The sequence below is a fragment of the Hippopotamus amphibius genome, chromosome 13 (assembly GCF_030028045.1).
Source record: "Hippopotamus amphibius kiboko isolate mHipAmp2 chromosome 13, mHipAmp2.hap2, whole genome shotgun sequence".
NCBI lineage: Eukaryota > Metazoa > Chordata > Mammalia > Artiodactyla > Hippopotamidae > Hippopotamus > Hippopotamus amphibius.
The window spans coordinates 39,757,811-39,774,499 of record NC_080198.1 but is presented as its reverse complement, the minus strand read 5'-3'; the positions used below and the strand labels follow the sequence as shown (position 1 = coordinate 39,774,499).

At 51.4% G+C, this 16,689-nt stretch overlaps 1 protein-coding gene across 1 annotated transcript; it reads right to left on the bottom strand.

The window, feature by feature from the left end:
- Nucleotides 1–1,264: 1,264 nt before the first annotated feature.
- Nucleotides 1,265–14,154, bottom strand: CSPG5 (chondroitin sulfate proteoglycan 5). The gene is made up of 5 exons (XM_057706814.1): nucleotides 13,888–14,154; nucleotides 12,092–13,205; nucleotides 9,181–9,369; nucleotides 7,139–7,214; nucleotides 1,265–1,781 (listed from the first exon to the last, which is right to left on the bottom strand). Exons 1-5 carry the CDS (start codon nucleotides 13,982–13,984, stop codon nucleotides 1,620–1,622), a joined length of 1,638 nt encoding a protein of 545 aa, XP_057562797.1. The 5' UTR covers nucleotides 13,985–14,154; the 3' UTR covers nucleotides 1,265–1,619.
- Between the last annotated feature and the right edge of the window lie 2,535 nt (nucleotides 14,155–16,689).

The window sequence follows — 16,689 nt, the reverse complement described above, 5'->3', positions numbered from 1 at the left end:
AAACCCCCTCTAAAGGAAGAATCATCCTAGATCTGAAAATCTCAGTAACCAATTTTTCAAATACAATGTCCAGCACAAAATAAAAAATGATGAGGCACAAGAGGAGACAAATCAGGGGATTCAACAGAAATTAGGCAAAAGAAATATACTCACAGGGATTCCAGTTATTTGAATTACCACAGTTGAACACAGACTAAGCTCTAGAAAACTCTCCCCACCAGTAGTCAGTAATTCTGGCTATTTGAACTCTTAACCCTTTCTCTAATCCATCCTCATTTGTTGCCTGGATTGCTACAATCCCCATTCTGTCTGCATTTACCATCGTCTACCTTGGCAGTCTGTCCTAAATTGCCCTTTCCAAGCTCATCACCTAAGACCTCTCCCTCTCCCAATCTCTAGTCACATAGCACAACTTTCCTGTGAGTATTCTCCCTCTGCCTTGAATGTCCTCTTCTCCTGCATCATCCTGAAAAATGCCCCCTCATCCTTCAAAGTCCAATTTAAACTTCTCTCCTTGAAGCCTTTCTGAATTCATAACTCCAACTCTCACAGCTTTGTATATACCTCTATTAAGTATTGACACACTGTATTATAATTACTTGTTTATAAGACTGTTTCTCAAGTACACTGTTAACTTCCTGAGGTTACGGTCTATTTTATTCATCTAGATTTCCCGGCATCTAGCATAGCACCTGGCCGAGTATGTGCTGAATAAATATTTATGAAAGAAGGAAAGACTATTCTTAATAATAGGTGCTAGAGACTGTTATGGACTGAACTGTAACCCCTCAAATATCACATGTTGAAGCCCTAACCCCTAATGGGACTGTATTTGGAGATAAGATAATTAAGGTTAAATTAGGTCATCAGAGTAGGGCCCTAATCCAACAAGACTGGTGACCTTATAAAAAGAGGAAGTGACACCAGAGAGCTCTCTCTCTCCATACGCAAACAGAGAAAAAAGGCCGTGTTTGGACACAGCAAGAAGGTGGCTGTTTGCAAGCCAGAAAGAGAGGCCTTATCAGAAACCAACTCTGTTGGCATTTTGATCTTGGACTTCCAGTCTCCAGAACTCTCAGAAAATAAATGTCTGTTGTTTAAGCCTCCCAGTCTGTAGGATTTTGTTATGGCAGCTCAAGCAGACTAATACGTCAACCATTTCTGGGATTTCAAACAGGTATAAATACACATCTTCAATGAAGGTAAGAATTCAACTCCAACTGAGAAGAAGGGGTAGGGCGTAGACAAAATTACATCAGGAAAATGGCTTTTAAAAAAGTTTTATTTCAAGAACTTTGTTTTTTACTGGTATTTCAAAAAAAGGTGGGTCAAAGTACAAAAAAAAAAAGTCAGTTGAATAACAGCATAGGTTTAGAAATCACAGCAGCAGAAGCAATGTACAGACAGCACAGACAAAACAATCCAATGTATGCAATTCTCTTTAGGTACTTTGCTTATTTTGTGTTTTTTCCCTCCTGTACAAATACATCAAAGCATGCCATGAGATCAGAAAAAGAAAGGAGTTTAACAAATGGTTACAAGAAATAGACTCTGTACAAGAGGAGATAATGCTTCTTCCCCCATCCCCCGCCCCCCATTTCCTCTCTTCTTGCTCTGCTTTAGGTTAAGTTGTTCTGAAGACAGTTCACCTCCAAGTCGGCCTGATCACCTTTGCCACCCTCGAGTTTGGGTGACATGGAGTTCTGGATGTTAAATGGTTCCTCCTCTTTCAGGCAGGACTTGAGAGCTTCCTGGATTTTGTGGGGAGCACCAGAATCATCCTGAAAGAGAAAAAAAAGGGTGAGGGAGGGGTTGGAAGGAGACAGTGGGTAGAGGGATCAAATAACATCTCAGACTTTTCCATTTGGCTGAAAGAAGCATAACTGAAAAAAGGAAGAAAGCTCTGAGAGGTGAATGAGCCAAAGTGACTCATGAGCAGCTACTTTTTAGGAATGTCATCCTCAAAAACACTGGCCAGATATAGATAAAACTTGACAGGTAACTGCATTACAAATACCTTTAACGCAGGCCAGTCTGAGGTTTTCTCTTTTGCAGAGATTGGGGAGAAACAGTCCCTTTTAATTGGCCTAGTCCTCTGAAGCCTCACCTGTTAGTGAGCTCTGCCTGGCCCCTCTTCACACGGCCCTCCATCCTGTTGAGTTCTGCTCTCACAAAAAGGTCTTGATCAGGAACATGACTTGTTGGTGTATTCAGTGGGGCACAAACTGGACTGTGGTCGGGTGCAGAGCTGTTCCCGGCAAAGTTAGGGCCTCTCTCCCCATAGCAAATAAATGTTCTCTAACTAGACGCCGGAGATGTGTGAGCCTCTTCCTATCAGAATTTATCTACCAAAAGATGCTAACTTACAAGGTGTTTCCTCAATCTAAGCCCTGTGCTGCTAGTTCACAGCCCATCTCTGACTGGTGCCCATGCCCTCCCGCCTATCCACGTGTGCTGCCTGCAGGCCTATGACAAGCTCCTGAACGTGAGCTGAATTTGTTAAAGGTTTTCAGGAAACCCACACCAGTACACAGCCCCCCAACTCCGCATTCAGAGAACTCTTACAGCAATGCCCGCCTTCCCACCCACCACTCTTTTCCTTTAGGACCACCTGAGGGGATTTTACCCAACGCGACTCAGTGGGCCTCAGTTCTTTCTCACGTGCTCGGAACTTTACTGATCAAAGAGGTCGTGTAGCCACCCAGGCAGGTTCATGGAGTCCCTATCTGACCTGCTAGCTCAGACCTTTACTGTTTTCACCACTTCCAAAATTCAAGGTACTCATGCTTAAGGACCAGGGCATTCGCCACGAAACTATGAGCTCTTGTTCATTTTCCCTGCTACTGAATTTGACCCATAATGGCACTAGGTCAGGAAAGTGACTGCTTGGAAAGTAGGAAAGGACGCTATGGGTGTTTAAACGTACTGTGTATGTAGAAATCACTGTCACCTGTCCCCTGCTCCAGCCTCACTTAGCACTCTCCCAGAAGACCCCCTTGAACAAGGCAATTTGATGGCGTTTCAAAGACCTCAGGAGTGATTTACAGACCACAGTGGAACACATGTTCCCCATTTCCAGTGAGACAAGCACAAGAGGAAATGAACTTCATTCTGTGCTGAGGCAGATTTCAGGGAAGGCAGCTGTGCACAGCACCCACAGGCACTTGATATTTTCTACCACTGCTTGGAGAAGTTTAGAAAAAAATGTTCAGTGGCATAAATGTATATGTGCTGAGATGGAAAGATTGCCCTGATATATTAAGTGTATTATGTACACATGCACGTGTGCACGCGCGCACACGCGCACACACACACACACACACACACACACACACAGGCATTTTTTATGGAGAGGGAAGCAGGATGAGGCAGAACTTCCATATTGTGTCGGGGAAGATGCTGGGCACGAACACCTGAGACTGAGTAGAATGGACTTTGGATCATAGCAAAACTTGGAGCAAAACAGGATGGCATACCCTCACCTCTCCTCTTACAAGGATGGAAGTCACTTTCATGTTTTTCAAGATAACCGCCCCTGCTCCCACCCCATCACACGCTCCTTGGGGGGATACTGGGGCAAAGGGATATTCTCATAATGTGAAAAAAGTGGATTCAGTGAGTCTTATAGACCTGGACATCAAAACTGTAATGCCATGAAGGTGGGGATCCAAATTAAAACTGGCATCTTGAGGGCTTATGGGATTTGGACAGATGAGAAAGCTGCCTTCTGGGCCAATGAGAAGAAGAACTATACCCTAAAAATAAGGAACACAGGTATCCAGACAATGCTATGAGACAAGCTAAGTACCTTCAACAGGTAGAACAGGTGAGGGCATGTCTAGACCAAGATGGAGCTATCCTAATCCAAGTGCTTCTCCTAGAACTCCATCCTCTTAAGCCTAGGGTTGCTGAATCCCTCAGCAGAAGGCCCACATGCCTTTGATTTGGTGGAAGTCCCTCAACAAGATGGAACTGGACTTCCCTCTGGTCTAAGTCTTGGGAACTATTTCTGGCATTCTGCCCCAGCCATACGGACATCCTTCAGCCAGGGGTTCAGGCCTGGATGCCTACTTGTCCAGACACAAGCTTCTATCAGAAGGGGGTGGACAGTCAGTATTTTACCAAACACACGGAAGAAACAGAGACTGGGAAGTAAAAAAAGATTTAAAATTGGGGGGTGGGGTTGGGGTGGGAAACACTAAGGGACATCCTGGAAAGTCTGTCAAATCGCAGGAGGACCAAGTGAAAGTCACGACATTACTCTGACAGAACAGCTGTGAAGACCAACAGGGCGGCTCTCAGTGCTTGGGCAGTTTGCCCGTGGAGTTCAGGTGACTTCACTCATGCTGTGCAGCTGGAGAGCGCCCAGCTTTCTCCCCACTCGCCATTCCTCTGAAAATGACAAACCTTCACAGCAGGGGCTGGGGAGCCGCGGGCTTTTCCTTTTCCTCCCTTTTCCCCCTGAAGCTCCTTTCGGAGGTTGGCTGCTCAGCTACAGAAGACTCACACACACTCAGCTGCCGGTGCACCAGCCACAGGGCCCCACGTCAGTCCAGAGGGCCCCGGCAAAGAGCACCACACAGGGATGCACGTAGCAGGGGAAAGGGATGTGCCCCTACGCAGACACCAGCCACGGACCCTTCCCCTGCCAGACCCAAAGCAACATGGTTTTTTGTTTGTTTGTTTGAAATCTTTTCAGAGTGTGGCTTATAGAGATTATTGAAACTGGGTAGAGAAATGACCCATTCAATCTCCCTGACTTATGTAAAAGAAATAACCCCTCTATTAAGAGAAATAAAACTCTCCAAAATTTTAGGAGATGCCGAAACCAACAAGGAAACTTGAGGGGTGAAGGGAGAGGGGTGGGGAGACTAAATGAGCAGGCTTGACTCAGGTGCCCTTGCTTCAGCTCCTAACTCACCTGGAGGTTGTTTTACTTTCACCCCGCTGCTAGCATCACTTGTAAGCAATCACTGTGGTGGCTGAGGCAATGGCTGGGGCTCCACTTCATTATAAAGTGGCAATTGTCTTAACTGTCAATGCCCACAAGATCTTGACTGTGACCAAGTCTAACTTCTGGGCCAGATGGCGGGAATTAGAGATGAAGTTGGTAGACTATCCACTTGCTGGATGGGAGAGTCACCCCCTCACATGCTCAGATCTTTGGCAGAGAGGACAGGATGTCCCCTGGGGCACAAGCTGAGGGAAGGATGCCAGATGGAAATGGCCCTCAAGATCCAAGAGGAGCCAGAGAGGATGACTTCGCTGAGGGGTGCCCCGAGTGCTGCCCAGACAACCCCATGGCCCTTCTCAGGCCGAGTCCACCATGGCTGACCACCCTGCTCCATTCCGTTTTTGTTTTGCCATATTGTGAACTCAAGGTCAGTGGCAGCTTTCATGGACAAATGCCTTGCTTTCACAAAGTTGGGTCCACCGAGAAGAACTGGAAACCTCTGTATCAGCTCATGCAACCAAGGCCTCCAAGAGGAGCTATTTCTTTCCCCTCCATCTTTGTGAGGAGGAAAGGTGGACATACTAAGGGTGCCAGAAATACATGAGTCAGAAACTTTGCTAAGGGCCCTTGCACTCCGTGGATAATAAATACCCTGACTGCAGGCACCACTGTACGGGTCAGGCCTGCTGTCCCACATACACAAGATGGCAGATCAGACAGTGGACCCAAGAGACTCCATGGCAGGCCACTGGTCACTACTAGTCCATAAATGACAACAAAATGCACATCACTGCAAGAGGCCAGGTAAGGTAGGGATGGGGTGTCCCAAGATAAGGCTCATCCTATATCCTTGTGGGTTGATTAAAGTGGTTACCAATTTCAAAGGTAATAGGATATCTTGTTCCCTTAGTCACTATGTCCATCTTGAACTTGGTGCATAACAAGTATGTTCTTTCTCTACGCTTTATATCAAAGACTTTAAAAAATTATCCTAAATTGGCCTCTTTCATTTCTTATTTAAACTGACCCCTCTGCTCCTCCTCCACCAGGCCAAGTTCCTCTTTTCTGGGGTTTGGTGATCAAGGTCTCATGGACTATTATTCTCTCTTTCCCCTTCTGGGGCTACACCTTCCCCACCTATAAAAAGAAGACAATGGTCTAGATCTGCACTGTTCAAATGGTGTCACTAGCCACATTCCGAGAGTTCTGAAGCCACAGGTAGCTGATGGCTGCTGTACATGACAGTACAGACACACAACATTTCTATCTCACAGAAAGTTGCACTGGACAGCACTGGCCTAGACTGTGAAGGCTCCAGTGAGGTCTCATATACTAGGGTGCATCATTTCAAAGAACTTCTTCAAAATTTCCCCTTAAACTCCACTGTTTCCATCAGAAAAGTCGTAGTTTCACTCCCTTATCCGTGTAATGATACGTTTTCCTGGGGGTATAGAGCCTGTGTCATGCGCAGGATTCTTGAGTTTGGATATGATATGATTTGGGGCTTGGATGGCTTCTGCTTTATTTCTGAAATTCTCACAGTACACAGTATTTGATTGGTTAATCTGGTCCAGATAACACACTAGGCCGGGGTCTTTAGAAAATGGTCTATTGGGACTTTTGTTGGGTTTCAAGTTATATTTATGAGCCTATCCTCCTAAGGACAGATTTACCCCTAGACCTCCAGTTGCACCTTACCATTAAGTGTTTTGTGCTTACCTCAGCCATAACCTGCTCATTTTTAGCCATCCCAGAGGTTTTCCCACTCATACCAAAGAGCAACCACCATTTGCTTCAATGACCAGCAGGAAATTCCCTAGCAATGAAAACGGAGCCTTTCTCCTCGATATAGGAAATAGAAAGACAAAAATCAGACTTCTAAAGCCTAGATGAAGCTACAAATCATGCATCATCCTAGAAACAGATCTTCTGTACTCTGTACAACTTTGCTTGTCCAGGAAGTGATATACCATCATGCCCTTATTCTCACTTTCATGGCCCCAAGTGCCTGCCCTATCCTGATCCTCAGAGCTCTGAAGTGGACCAGAGACGCGGGCAGGGGCTGGAGCCTGCACAAGGGCAGAGGTGAAGAAGTCAAGTTATCTCACAGATAACATCATCACAGAGAGCCAAGGCACAGGCATGGGGAGAGGAGGTACAGGGAGTGTCACAAAGTTTCCTTACATTTGGGTGAGAGCCCTCGGCAATGGTGGAGAGGGAGAAGTTATCGTTGTGGAGCTCAGATGGGGTCCGGAATTTGCTGGTTAGGACAGAAGAGAGAAGGGAAAATGTAAGTGAAACGGTCACAGCGAAATCTGCTAGAAGCTTCGTGGGTCAGGTACTGTTATTTCATCAAATGCCACGGATGCACCACTATTTGATATACCACTAAGAAAAACCTTCTACCATTTAAACCATGACCCAATACTTTCTTATCACCTAGAGTTTTTGTTACACACTTTAAGGACCTCATTTAGACTCCAGATAAAGAACTGACAATGATATGAACAGCTATGACCACATTTGTGCATGCCAGACAATTACAACTACACCATGACTGCCATCTGGCCAACAGTGATTGTAAGATGCCAGCGACTGTAAGACAATCCAATTTCAGAGATGTTAGTTAATATGTGAAAAAAATGTGTATCTTAGAATCAATAAACTGCAGCAGTATCTGTAGTACACTGGGTACATGTAGCATTTTCAGAGCAGTAACCAGGCTTGGGAAAGAAAGAACGTATGCAGACGGAAATAAGGGAGGCGGCATTTGAAGGGCTGTGGGACCCATGCTTTGAGCAAAATGTGTAACTAGTTACAGGAGGAAGACCCACAAAGAGGCCCTTCCCTGCGCCTCAGTTCTGGCTTCTCCACTTCCCTGACAGCTGCTGCTCCTCTCCCCAGCCTCATCAGCAGTGGCCCTGATAGGTGGTCCCATTCCCAGCCTGACCCTCCCCCCAACTCCAACCCCCTTGGTGTCAGCATGAGGAGCCAAGGGTCTTGGCTTGTGGTCACACGCACAAATACAGCCCTGCCTCGATGCACAGGCACAATGGAGAGGCCTGTGCAGCCCCACGACGGTTAGCTGAAAGGCTGTGGAGGGCTGCTGGCATCTGCACGTCGCACGAGTTCACCCAGCAAGGGAACAACAGATGGCATTTTGTCCTTTTCCCAGGACCCATGGCAAGTCCTTCAGTCACATTCTCCAGAGGGAGTCTCAGGTCAGGGGGAGGGGACTGATTGGACAACAGGTTGAAAGGGGGATGGGTGGGGGCAGTGCTGCATAAATTGTCTCTTGGGTCCTGAGGAAGCTGAACTCCAATCCCTTCCTTTTGTGACTCCCATGGCATTTCAGAAGGGTCTTTGCTTAGTGATAACAGTGATTCTCTCATAGTGTGTAAGGTCATATTGGAGTGTTCAAGGCATGGACTTAAAGGGTAAATGCATGTTGGTTCTCACATGTACACAGCAGTCACTCCTCTGCTAAGAGCAGAGCTGAAATGAGACTCCATATCCCCATATGGCCCTTAAAATCCACAGTGGAGGAAGTGAGGCCTAGGTCTCAACAACCCCTGCCCCGCCCCATTCTACTTAGGAGAGGGAAAGAGGACTTCCTTGAGTCCTCTGCCCCTCTGCCTGGACCAAGAGTTGACAGGTTTGAAAAGCAATGCACTGTGGTGCTAAACCCTTTCACGGAGGAGGAGCTGGTACTGGGTGATGGCAGATCTGAGGGAACTGGAGTCACTTCATGCTGATTTATGAGTGAAATCCTCACACTGGCCACTGGCTGGCAAAGACTTGGGAATCAGGTACAGTCAGATGGGGGTGGGGGACCCTGATCTGAGTCAGGAACTGCTATAGTCTGGTTGCCTTTTCTAAGCACCCTCTGTACGGCGGGTGTGTGTGTGTGTGTGTGTGTGTGTGTGTGTGTGTGTGTGTGTGTGTGTGTGTGTGTGTGTGTGTGTCTGTGTGTGTCTGTGTGTGTGTGTGTCTGTGTGTGTCTGTGTGTGTGTGTGTGTCTGTGTGTCTGGAATGATGCTGGACAGCTGCAGTGTGCCACAGGGGCTTAACCTCTGCTGCAATTCCAGCATGTTCTGTGCAGGAATGGTTAAACTTGGGTGAGCCTTTGGTATGAAAAACAGAACCACAGGTGGAGAGCAGTGCCAGAAACCCTCACAAGCACATCCCTGGATCGGATGGGGTGGGGCGGGCTGTCACAGACTCACTTGGTCCTGCGCAGCTTGGTGTTCTCTGTCTTGAGCAGATAGAGCTTCTTGGCGAAGAACACCGTCATCATGAAGAGCAGGAGCAGCACGAGGGCAGCCGAGCCGACGGCCACGCACATCACCTGAAAGTCGGTGATGATGGACTCGCAGCGCATCCCCTTGTGCCAGATGTAGTCCTGCGTGTTGCACCTGCAGCGGAGACAGGGTGAGACGGAGGCGAAGGGCCAGCAGCAGTGGCTGCAGTGAAGACCTGGCCCCTGACCCCAGGAAGTACCTCAACAGCCTGCTCCTAGAGGAACTGTGGTGCCCCCATCTGTGCAGACCTTATGGTCACTATTCTTCCCTTGTCTTTACAACCATACCATGAAGATGTTCACGACACAAATAAGGTAACCGGGAGCTGAGAAACTGAGTGAACTGGTCATTCACAGGACTGTGAAGTGACTGAGGAGGGAAAGGAGCCCTGGTTTTCCACCTCAGTGAGAATAATCACAGGATTCTCCCACCCCCCACCCCCAAACCCCCCACCCTGGGCTCTGGTGAAAAAAAAGACCTACAGCTACAAAGTAGTAGGATCCACCCTACACAACGTGAAAACCCTATGCGGTGGCATTGCAGCCATCTAGTTCACGTGGCTAACCAGACACTGAAAAATAAGGACGCGACAGACAAGGACGAGCACAAGGACAGATACAGATGCCCCCTCCTCTCTGCAGCCCCTAAAGTGCTACCCCTAAAGCTTCCAGTCCTATTACCATGAGAACTGTCATGAAAGCAGAGTGAGAATCAACCCTCTGGGTGGGTTTCAGTCTTTTTGTTGAGTGACTTTCTCCTGCCCTTGGGGACATTCCCAGGCTCCAACTCTTCCAATGACATTGCTGTTTCCATGGGAACCAGGCTGCTTCAAAGAGGAAAAATGTGGAAGGATACAGAGGCAGGCAAAGGAGGGAGGACATGAACCTCAGGGTGAATGACAGACAAGAGAAAGGGGTCCAGAAATGGGGAAATTTTGCATGGAAGAATTAGCTACTCCACACCTAGAATAGGGCGGGTGTGTGAGGCTGGCAGGGAATTCTCTCTTTTCCAACTGCCCCTCTGCAGTCGTGGGAGGCTGCTGAAGAATGGCGGGGAAAGAAGATCCCTCTAACCGACCGTTCTAGAGAAGTTCTGCCATAGCTCTGCTCATTTCCCTGCAGTGGTCGGGGTGACAGAGACAAAGGCATGCTGCAGTCTGCAACCAAGGGCTCAGCAGCGTCCTGTGAGTGGAATGCAAAGCAGTTTACAAGCCAGGGCTGGGCCTGGGTGTACCCACTAGAGGAGGAATCTGGGATGAAGGCTGTGCAAGGGGAGCTGGGGTGGACCTGTGAGAAGCCTTTCTGAGGCAGGACCCACTGGAGGATCCATTGTTAGTACAGGCATGCTACTCAGTGAGGACACGCTTACTCTTCCATTTGGAAGTCCTCTGCTAGCTCTCCAGATGCAGCAAGGGCTCCAACTTTCATACTCTGATGGGGTGCTTACTTTGAAGGTGAAAACTCAGGTCTCCAATAGGATGAAAGATAATGATTTTGCACAGAGATTCCATCGCCTCCTGGCTAAAATCATTACCGCAGTACCTCCCAACTAAAGTCTGAGGAGCAAAATCACAGGGTTTTCTCATATTTCTGGTAGCCCTTAACCAACCAGCAAGGTTTCATTGCCTTAATTTCTTGATCATAGTTCCTCTTTTTGGCAATGGAGGGACAACTCCAATCAGAACTGTGTGGATACATCCTATATGTGTGACCCTAATGTCATGATCGTTTAAAGGAAAGAACTTCATAGGAAGGAACTGGAACTCAAGCTTTAATGCCAAAGGCACAGCACTCATGCATTCAGTATATTATTCTTTTATCAGAACATTAAGACCTACAGAATTTGAATACTTCACATACCTCCAAAAAGACCAAGAAAAAGAAACATCAGGAATGACACTTAAAAAAAAGAGTCATCGTCCTAAGACCAGTGGAAACAAGTCCCAGAAGAATCTGAGGCCTCTATGCCACTTCTAGGGCCTGTAAAGGATGGAGACAAGCAAACCACCCAGATCACCCCGGACTTGTGCTTCTTCCAGAATAAGCCAGGAGGTTAACTACCTTGCCGTGAGGGCAGGTGTATGGGGTAATTACTAATGAGGCATGGGATGGTGGTTGCAGACAATGTCCTTACTCTGACACTAAACTCTCTGGGTCTGTAAAACATGCTGGACTGGGTATCCCCAGGAAGACAACAGTCAAGGTAGAAGGGACAAAGCCACTACCCAAAGTCAAGAAACCCCACCACATCTGCTACACCAGGAAAGACACTTCGGTTGACTTGACCTGTTCAAGGGGCTGCTCTCTGGGTCTGCTCCCAACGAGAAGGTCCTTACTCTGACTTTATGTGCCACCCCAGGCATGTGCCCCACAGGGTCACAGGGCCCTCCTCCTGCTACACACATGGTTCAGAGGGAGTGGTCAGCAGTTCTCTCTCCTCCTAGTATGTATATGGGCCTACTCCTTCTGCTAGTTTAGCCAGAACTTGCCAACAAGAACTTGCCCACAAGCCAGCAAAGGCCTCTTCCAAAACCTTTAGCCGAGTCCCTTCACTTCGCCTTTATAGTTTACTGGTTTGGTAAAGGACACAACACTTAAAGGAAATACACAGTCTTATTTCTGAGGAAACTCTCTTAGTGATGAGATCACAGGAAACACATGTAAGATGTAATTCTATAGAATATTTACTGTGACCGTCTCTTGACCTGGGACTCCTACGAACACACAAGCTCTGGGAAGCTCCGCCTGTCACATTCCCCTCTCTGCTGAGGCAGCCTCCCATGCCCTCTTCAGGAATTCTCTGACAAACCCCGGGCACCTGCTTGCCATGCCCTTACCTGCAGAAGGCCCCTATGTTCTCCACCAGGTAGCACTGGCCGCCATTGTGACAGTAACTTGGGAAGAGGTCACACACTGACCGGCAGGAGCCGTTATGTCGCACAAAGCCACTGCGGCACTCAGTGCCATTCTCGCTTGGGGCCAGGTCCCTTCCTGGTTCTCCTGGGCGGGGCCTGAGGGCAATGCTGCTGCCAGGGACCATCCCCAGAGTATGCTGTGGAGGGACAGCATGCCACCGACTGGTGGGCTGGCCTGTCCCGGGCCCCAGACCAGGCTTCTCAGTGGGCACTAGAAGGTCATTTTCATCTTCCAGGTCTCTGCCTCCTGCCGCATCCTTGTCATCCTCCTCTTCCTCCTCTTCTTCATCCAAGTCATCATAGAAGGATGTGGTAGGGTAGAAATCAGATTCATCAAAAGGGGTGAAGTCATCGTATAAGTCAAGCAAGCTCCAGGAAGGGGTCTCTCCCCCAGGATCAGGGTGGTGCTCTGAGGCACCTGGCGACCCGGGGAAGCTCCCCAGGTCAGCGCCACGGCCCTCACCATCCAATCCTTCAAAGTAGTCGATGTCAATTATATCTGACGCCGGGTGGGGCTCCAGTGTACCCTGAAAGGGGTATGTGGGCTCTGGCCCATGAGGGTCAGGTGTGCTGCCTCCCAGGTTCAGCCAAACCTCCAAGGGGCTCTCTTTGGGGAGTTCAGGGCCTGGGCTCAGCTTGTTGCCAGGGGTGGGGGAGGGTGGTTCGCTGGCCTCCGTAGCCTCGGGGGTGGCAGGGGACGTTGATGACTGCCCGAGGGCCTCGTCAGGAGCCGGAAGCGTGGCTGGAAGGGCCTGGGTGTCGCCGCTGCCCGCCTCTGCGGTCACTCCGTCCAGGCCTGGGTTGTCCGCCTCCAGCCAGACTGTGCCCGTCACCGCCGCAGATGCCTCCAGAGCCTCCTCTGGCCCTACCCCAGGGCCTACCACGGCATGCTCGCCGCTGAGCGCAGTCCGAGAGGTCTCATCTTCCCCAGCTGCTGGCGGGCCGGCCTTCTCCCGCGTGTCGTTAGCACGCGGCTCCCACGCTAGGACGCTCCTCATCTGCCTGTCTGCCTCGACGGCGCTGCCCGCCTCACGCACTGTGGGTGGGACGGAGAGGTGCGGGGCGTCAGGGCGGCGCGCGTGGCCTGGCATCTGGCTGCACCCGCCCCCTCCGCGGCCGCCCTCCCAGACTCCCGCCAACCCTGAGCCTGAGCTTCAAGCTTTCCCAAGGCCACGCCCCATCTTTAAGCCCCGCCCCTAACCCGCCCCACAAGCCAGAGGACACACCCAGTCAAAACGTTTCCTCGCTCGGGCTCCGCCCCCAAGCATAAGGCCCCGCCCCCGACACAAGCTGCAGTCTAACCAGGGCGGCCCCCAACTCCAGCTCCCGGGTAAGTCTTACCCTGGGGCTCCGCTCCACCTCCAGGCCCCGCCCAGAAGTCGCACCCTTAAGGCCCCGCCCAGAACTCGTATTCTCTCCCCCCCCCGCCGCACCTGAAGGTCCCGCCCCTAAGTCTCACCCTCAGGCCCCGCCCACCATGCCCCTCCCCCAGCCAGCACCTGGGTCCGCACCCCCGGGTGGGGGCCGCCAGCCCCCACTCGGCCTCTCTCAGGTCCCCCACCTCCGCGTGCGCCCCTTCCCCCGCCCGGGCTGCAGGCAAGGCGCGGCCCCGCCCCCTTGCCACGGCTCGCAGACTCCGCCTGTACCCGAAGCCAGCGGGACCCTGGCCCGGGTGGGGCGCGAGAGCCGCGGGGGTCCCGGTCGCCGTCGGTACCTACCCGGAGCGGCCCCAGAGGCGAGGACCAGCGCGGCCCCCAGAAGCAGCAGCAGCGGCGGCGGCCCCCGGCCCGGGCCCCCGCCCTCGGCTCGGCCCATGGCGCGGCGCCCCGACCGCTGTCCGCGGTCTGCCCGGCTGGCTGCGCCCTCCGCTCGCCGGACGCCGCGCCTCCCGCCCGTGCTGCGGCCGTCTCAGCCCACGGTGGGCAGCGGGAGAAGCCGCATGCCGCCGCCGCCGCCGTCCGCCGCTGTCCCCGGCGCGCCGCGCCTCCCCGCCTCCCGCGCCGCCGCTGCCGCGCTCGGCACCGCCCCCACCCCGCCCGCCGCTCCCGCCCCGCCGCACGTAGCTCTGACGCCGGCCCCGCTCAGTCCGCCTGTCAGGGGGACAGACAGACCCCCGGCTCTGGACGCGGAGACAAGCGGACGTTGGGTAGCGCGGGGGCAGGCACGCAGCGCCGCGCCTGGCGTTAGCCGCCAGGTGCACCGGCGGGAGACCTGCGGGGCGGGGCCGCGGTCCCGCCCTCCCCGGGGAGGGCTGGCACGGGACCCCCACCTGCCAGGAACCCACCCGCCGAGCGGCGAGTGCAGAGGCGGGGGCCCAGACACCCGCAGGCTCGGGGCGGGGCTCGGAAGGGCCGCGGGGGGCGGAAGCCCGAGCCCGTTCTGTGGCGGGGAGCCAAACCCGGGGCGCACGGAGCCTCTCGGATCTCTGCGCCAACCCCGTGTTCGGGAAAAGGGTCTTCGGGAGGTCTCCGAGTCTCCACGAGGGCGGGGCGGGCGCTGACAGCGCCAGGCTAGGGGGCGAAGTGGACCTCCCAGGCTCTAATCGGATCAGACTTAATCCGTCTGCAGCCAAAGCCCCAGACCTCGCACAGCCAGGCCCGCCGGAACGCATCCTGCGCAGGGGGAAAGACCTTCCTGCCTTCCCTCTTCCCTCCTCAGGGCAGCGTGGGGAGCAGCCTTTGATTCCGGATCCTTCCTCCCTCTCCAGCATACGTCGTCCCCCGTGTGTCCCGGGCCACCAAAGCTCAGGTTGGTGGGTAGTCGCTAGTGGCTTAGATCACAGCCTAGGGACACGCAGACGCCAGGCCACGTGTTAGTCTGTCCAAAACTCACTACATGGTCCAGAAACACTCATCGCCGGATCCCTGCTTGATAGGGGAGTCGCGGCCTAGTCACCTAGTTTGTCCACCAAACCGACAGTCTGCCTCTTGATCTGCTATTAACCCAAATGATATTTGGGGTCACTGCCTGAGATGTGGCAGCTCTGGTATTTGAGAAACACTCGCATTTCTGCCACTAGGGAACCACATAAGTGACCAAGATGGAGATTCTCCTAATCTCTCTCTAGCACATGTCTCTGGGTGGGGTTGCCTTGATTCAAAGCTTGTTTCTCTCACTGGAACTAGATCTGCTGCAGTCTACTTGCTTGTCCTGGTTGTTCCCTCCTATCCAGGTCTGCCTGGCAAACTCCTTAACCCAGAAAGCTCAGTTCCTATCACCTTCCCATCCCTGAAGCCTTCTCAGCCTGACCCAAGTAGTTAGACACTTTTGCCCTGATCCCACTGTCTGTCTGCAGTAATTCCCTATTGGACTGCAAGACACTGGAGGGTACAGTGCCAGGTGCAGAAGGAGGCTCCCTAAGGTGGGGAGGAGGCATAAATGAATGAATGGCAACCGTCTTACTCCCACCACAGAACGGTGGGTCTGGAGCTTCCTGCAAAAGGGGCTGACTTGCTTAGGCTCTTACCATGGCTTCATGTTGCCACTGGGGACAGTAAATACCAGTTTGAAATAGTACAATCTTTTCTGAGCCAGAGGGTCAGGTAGGGCTTTGCACTTGCCTGTTGCCAGAGAGGCACTAACGCACCCTCCAGCACCATCTCTGCTTTCCTGTAGCTTTTCTCTGCATCTTTTTTTTTGCCATATATACAAGTCTCTATGTGTTGCTCTTCTTCTGTCTCCTTGATTCCTGGGTGATGGTTGTCAGAGCGGAGGCCCTTGGTAGACATGCTTACTTCCTCCTTCTTGAGGCCAGTCTTTGCCAGAAGGGAGCCTCACAGATGGGTCCTTTGCTGCCTAGAGCATGACAACTGCTCCTGTGTTTTTCACAAGCAAGGTCTGAGTGGGGGTCCTTTCCCCACCCCTCTCTTAAAGCTCTACCTACTCGTTTGTTAGCTCATTTTAATATATTTTGCTAAGTATTTAAATATATCCTTTTAAATTTGATTTTTGAATTAAGTATAAAACAAGCATATGGTATAAGAGAAAATATGAAGTATCTCCTTCCTCAATGACCTTCTTCTCTTCCCTGGAGAGATTCTGTTACTACTTTCTTCATTTGGGGATTTAAAATCAGCTGTTGCCATTCAGTTTCATTCTGATCCTCCCTAGCATATCTCACCAGCAGTTTCAGAACTGACCATAGCACATCTGGTTAGGTGACATCTCCACAAGACAGCAGCAGCTCATCAACGCAGCGGAATGTGGCTGCAAGAGCAGGAATTAGCGTCAGATCTGTGTGACCTTGGGAGAGTCAGTATCCTCTCATATACGTGAAAGTGGTAACCACAGTGTCAAATGAATGCTATTTTTTTTTCTGGGCACATGGCTAGGGTAGGCATACAAACTGGAGAGTGAAAGGGAAGTTGACCTCTATCTAGAACTTACACCCATGTCCCCACATTCAAGTCTCGTGCATTTGGGCATCAGGGATGCTTTGAGGCAACGGCTTCCGTATGCCTCTTAAGTTCCCACTGGGTTTGGCAGTACCAAGGAGGCACAAGGCCCATTGCCATGGCTAC

Coding starts and splice junctions, on each gene's coding strand:
- CSPG5 (XM_057706814.1), bottom strand. CDS start 13,984: ATGGGCCGAGCCGAGGGCGGGGGCCCGGGCCGGGGGCCGCCGCCGCTG. Junction 9,370..12,091: donor AACATAGGGGCCTTCTGCAG/GTAAGGGCATGG, acceptor TCTCCGCTGCAG/GTGCAACACGCAGGACTACA. Junction 7,215..9,180: donor ACCAAGCTGCGCAGGACCAA/GTGAGTCTGTGA, acceptor TGTCCTAACCAG/CAAATTCCGGACCCCATCTG.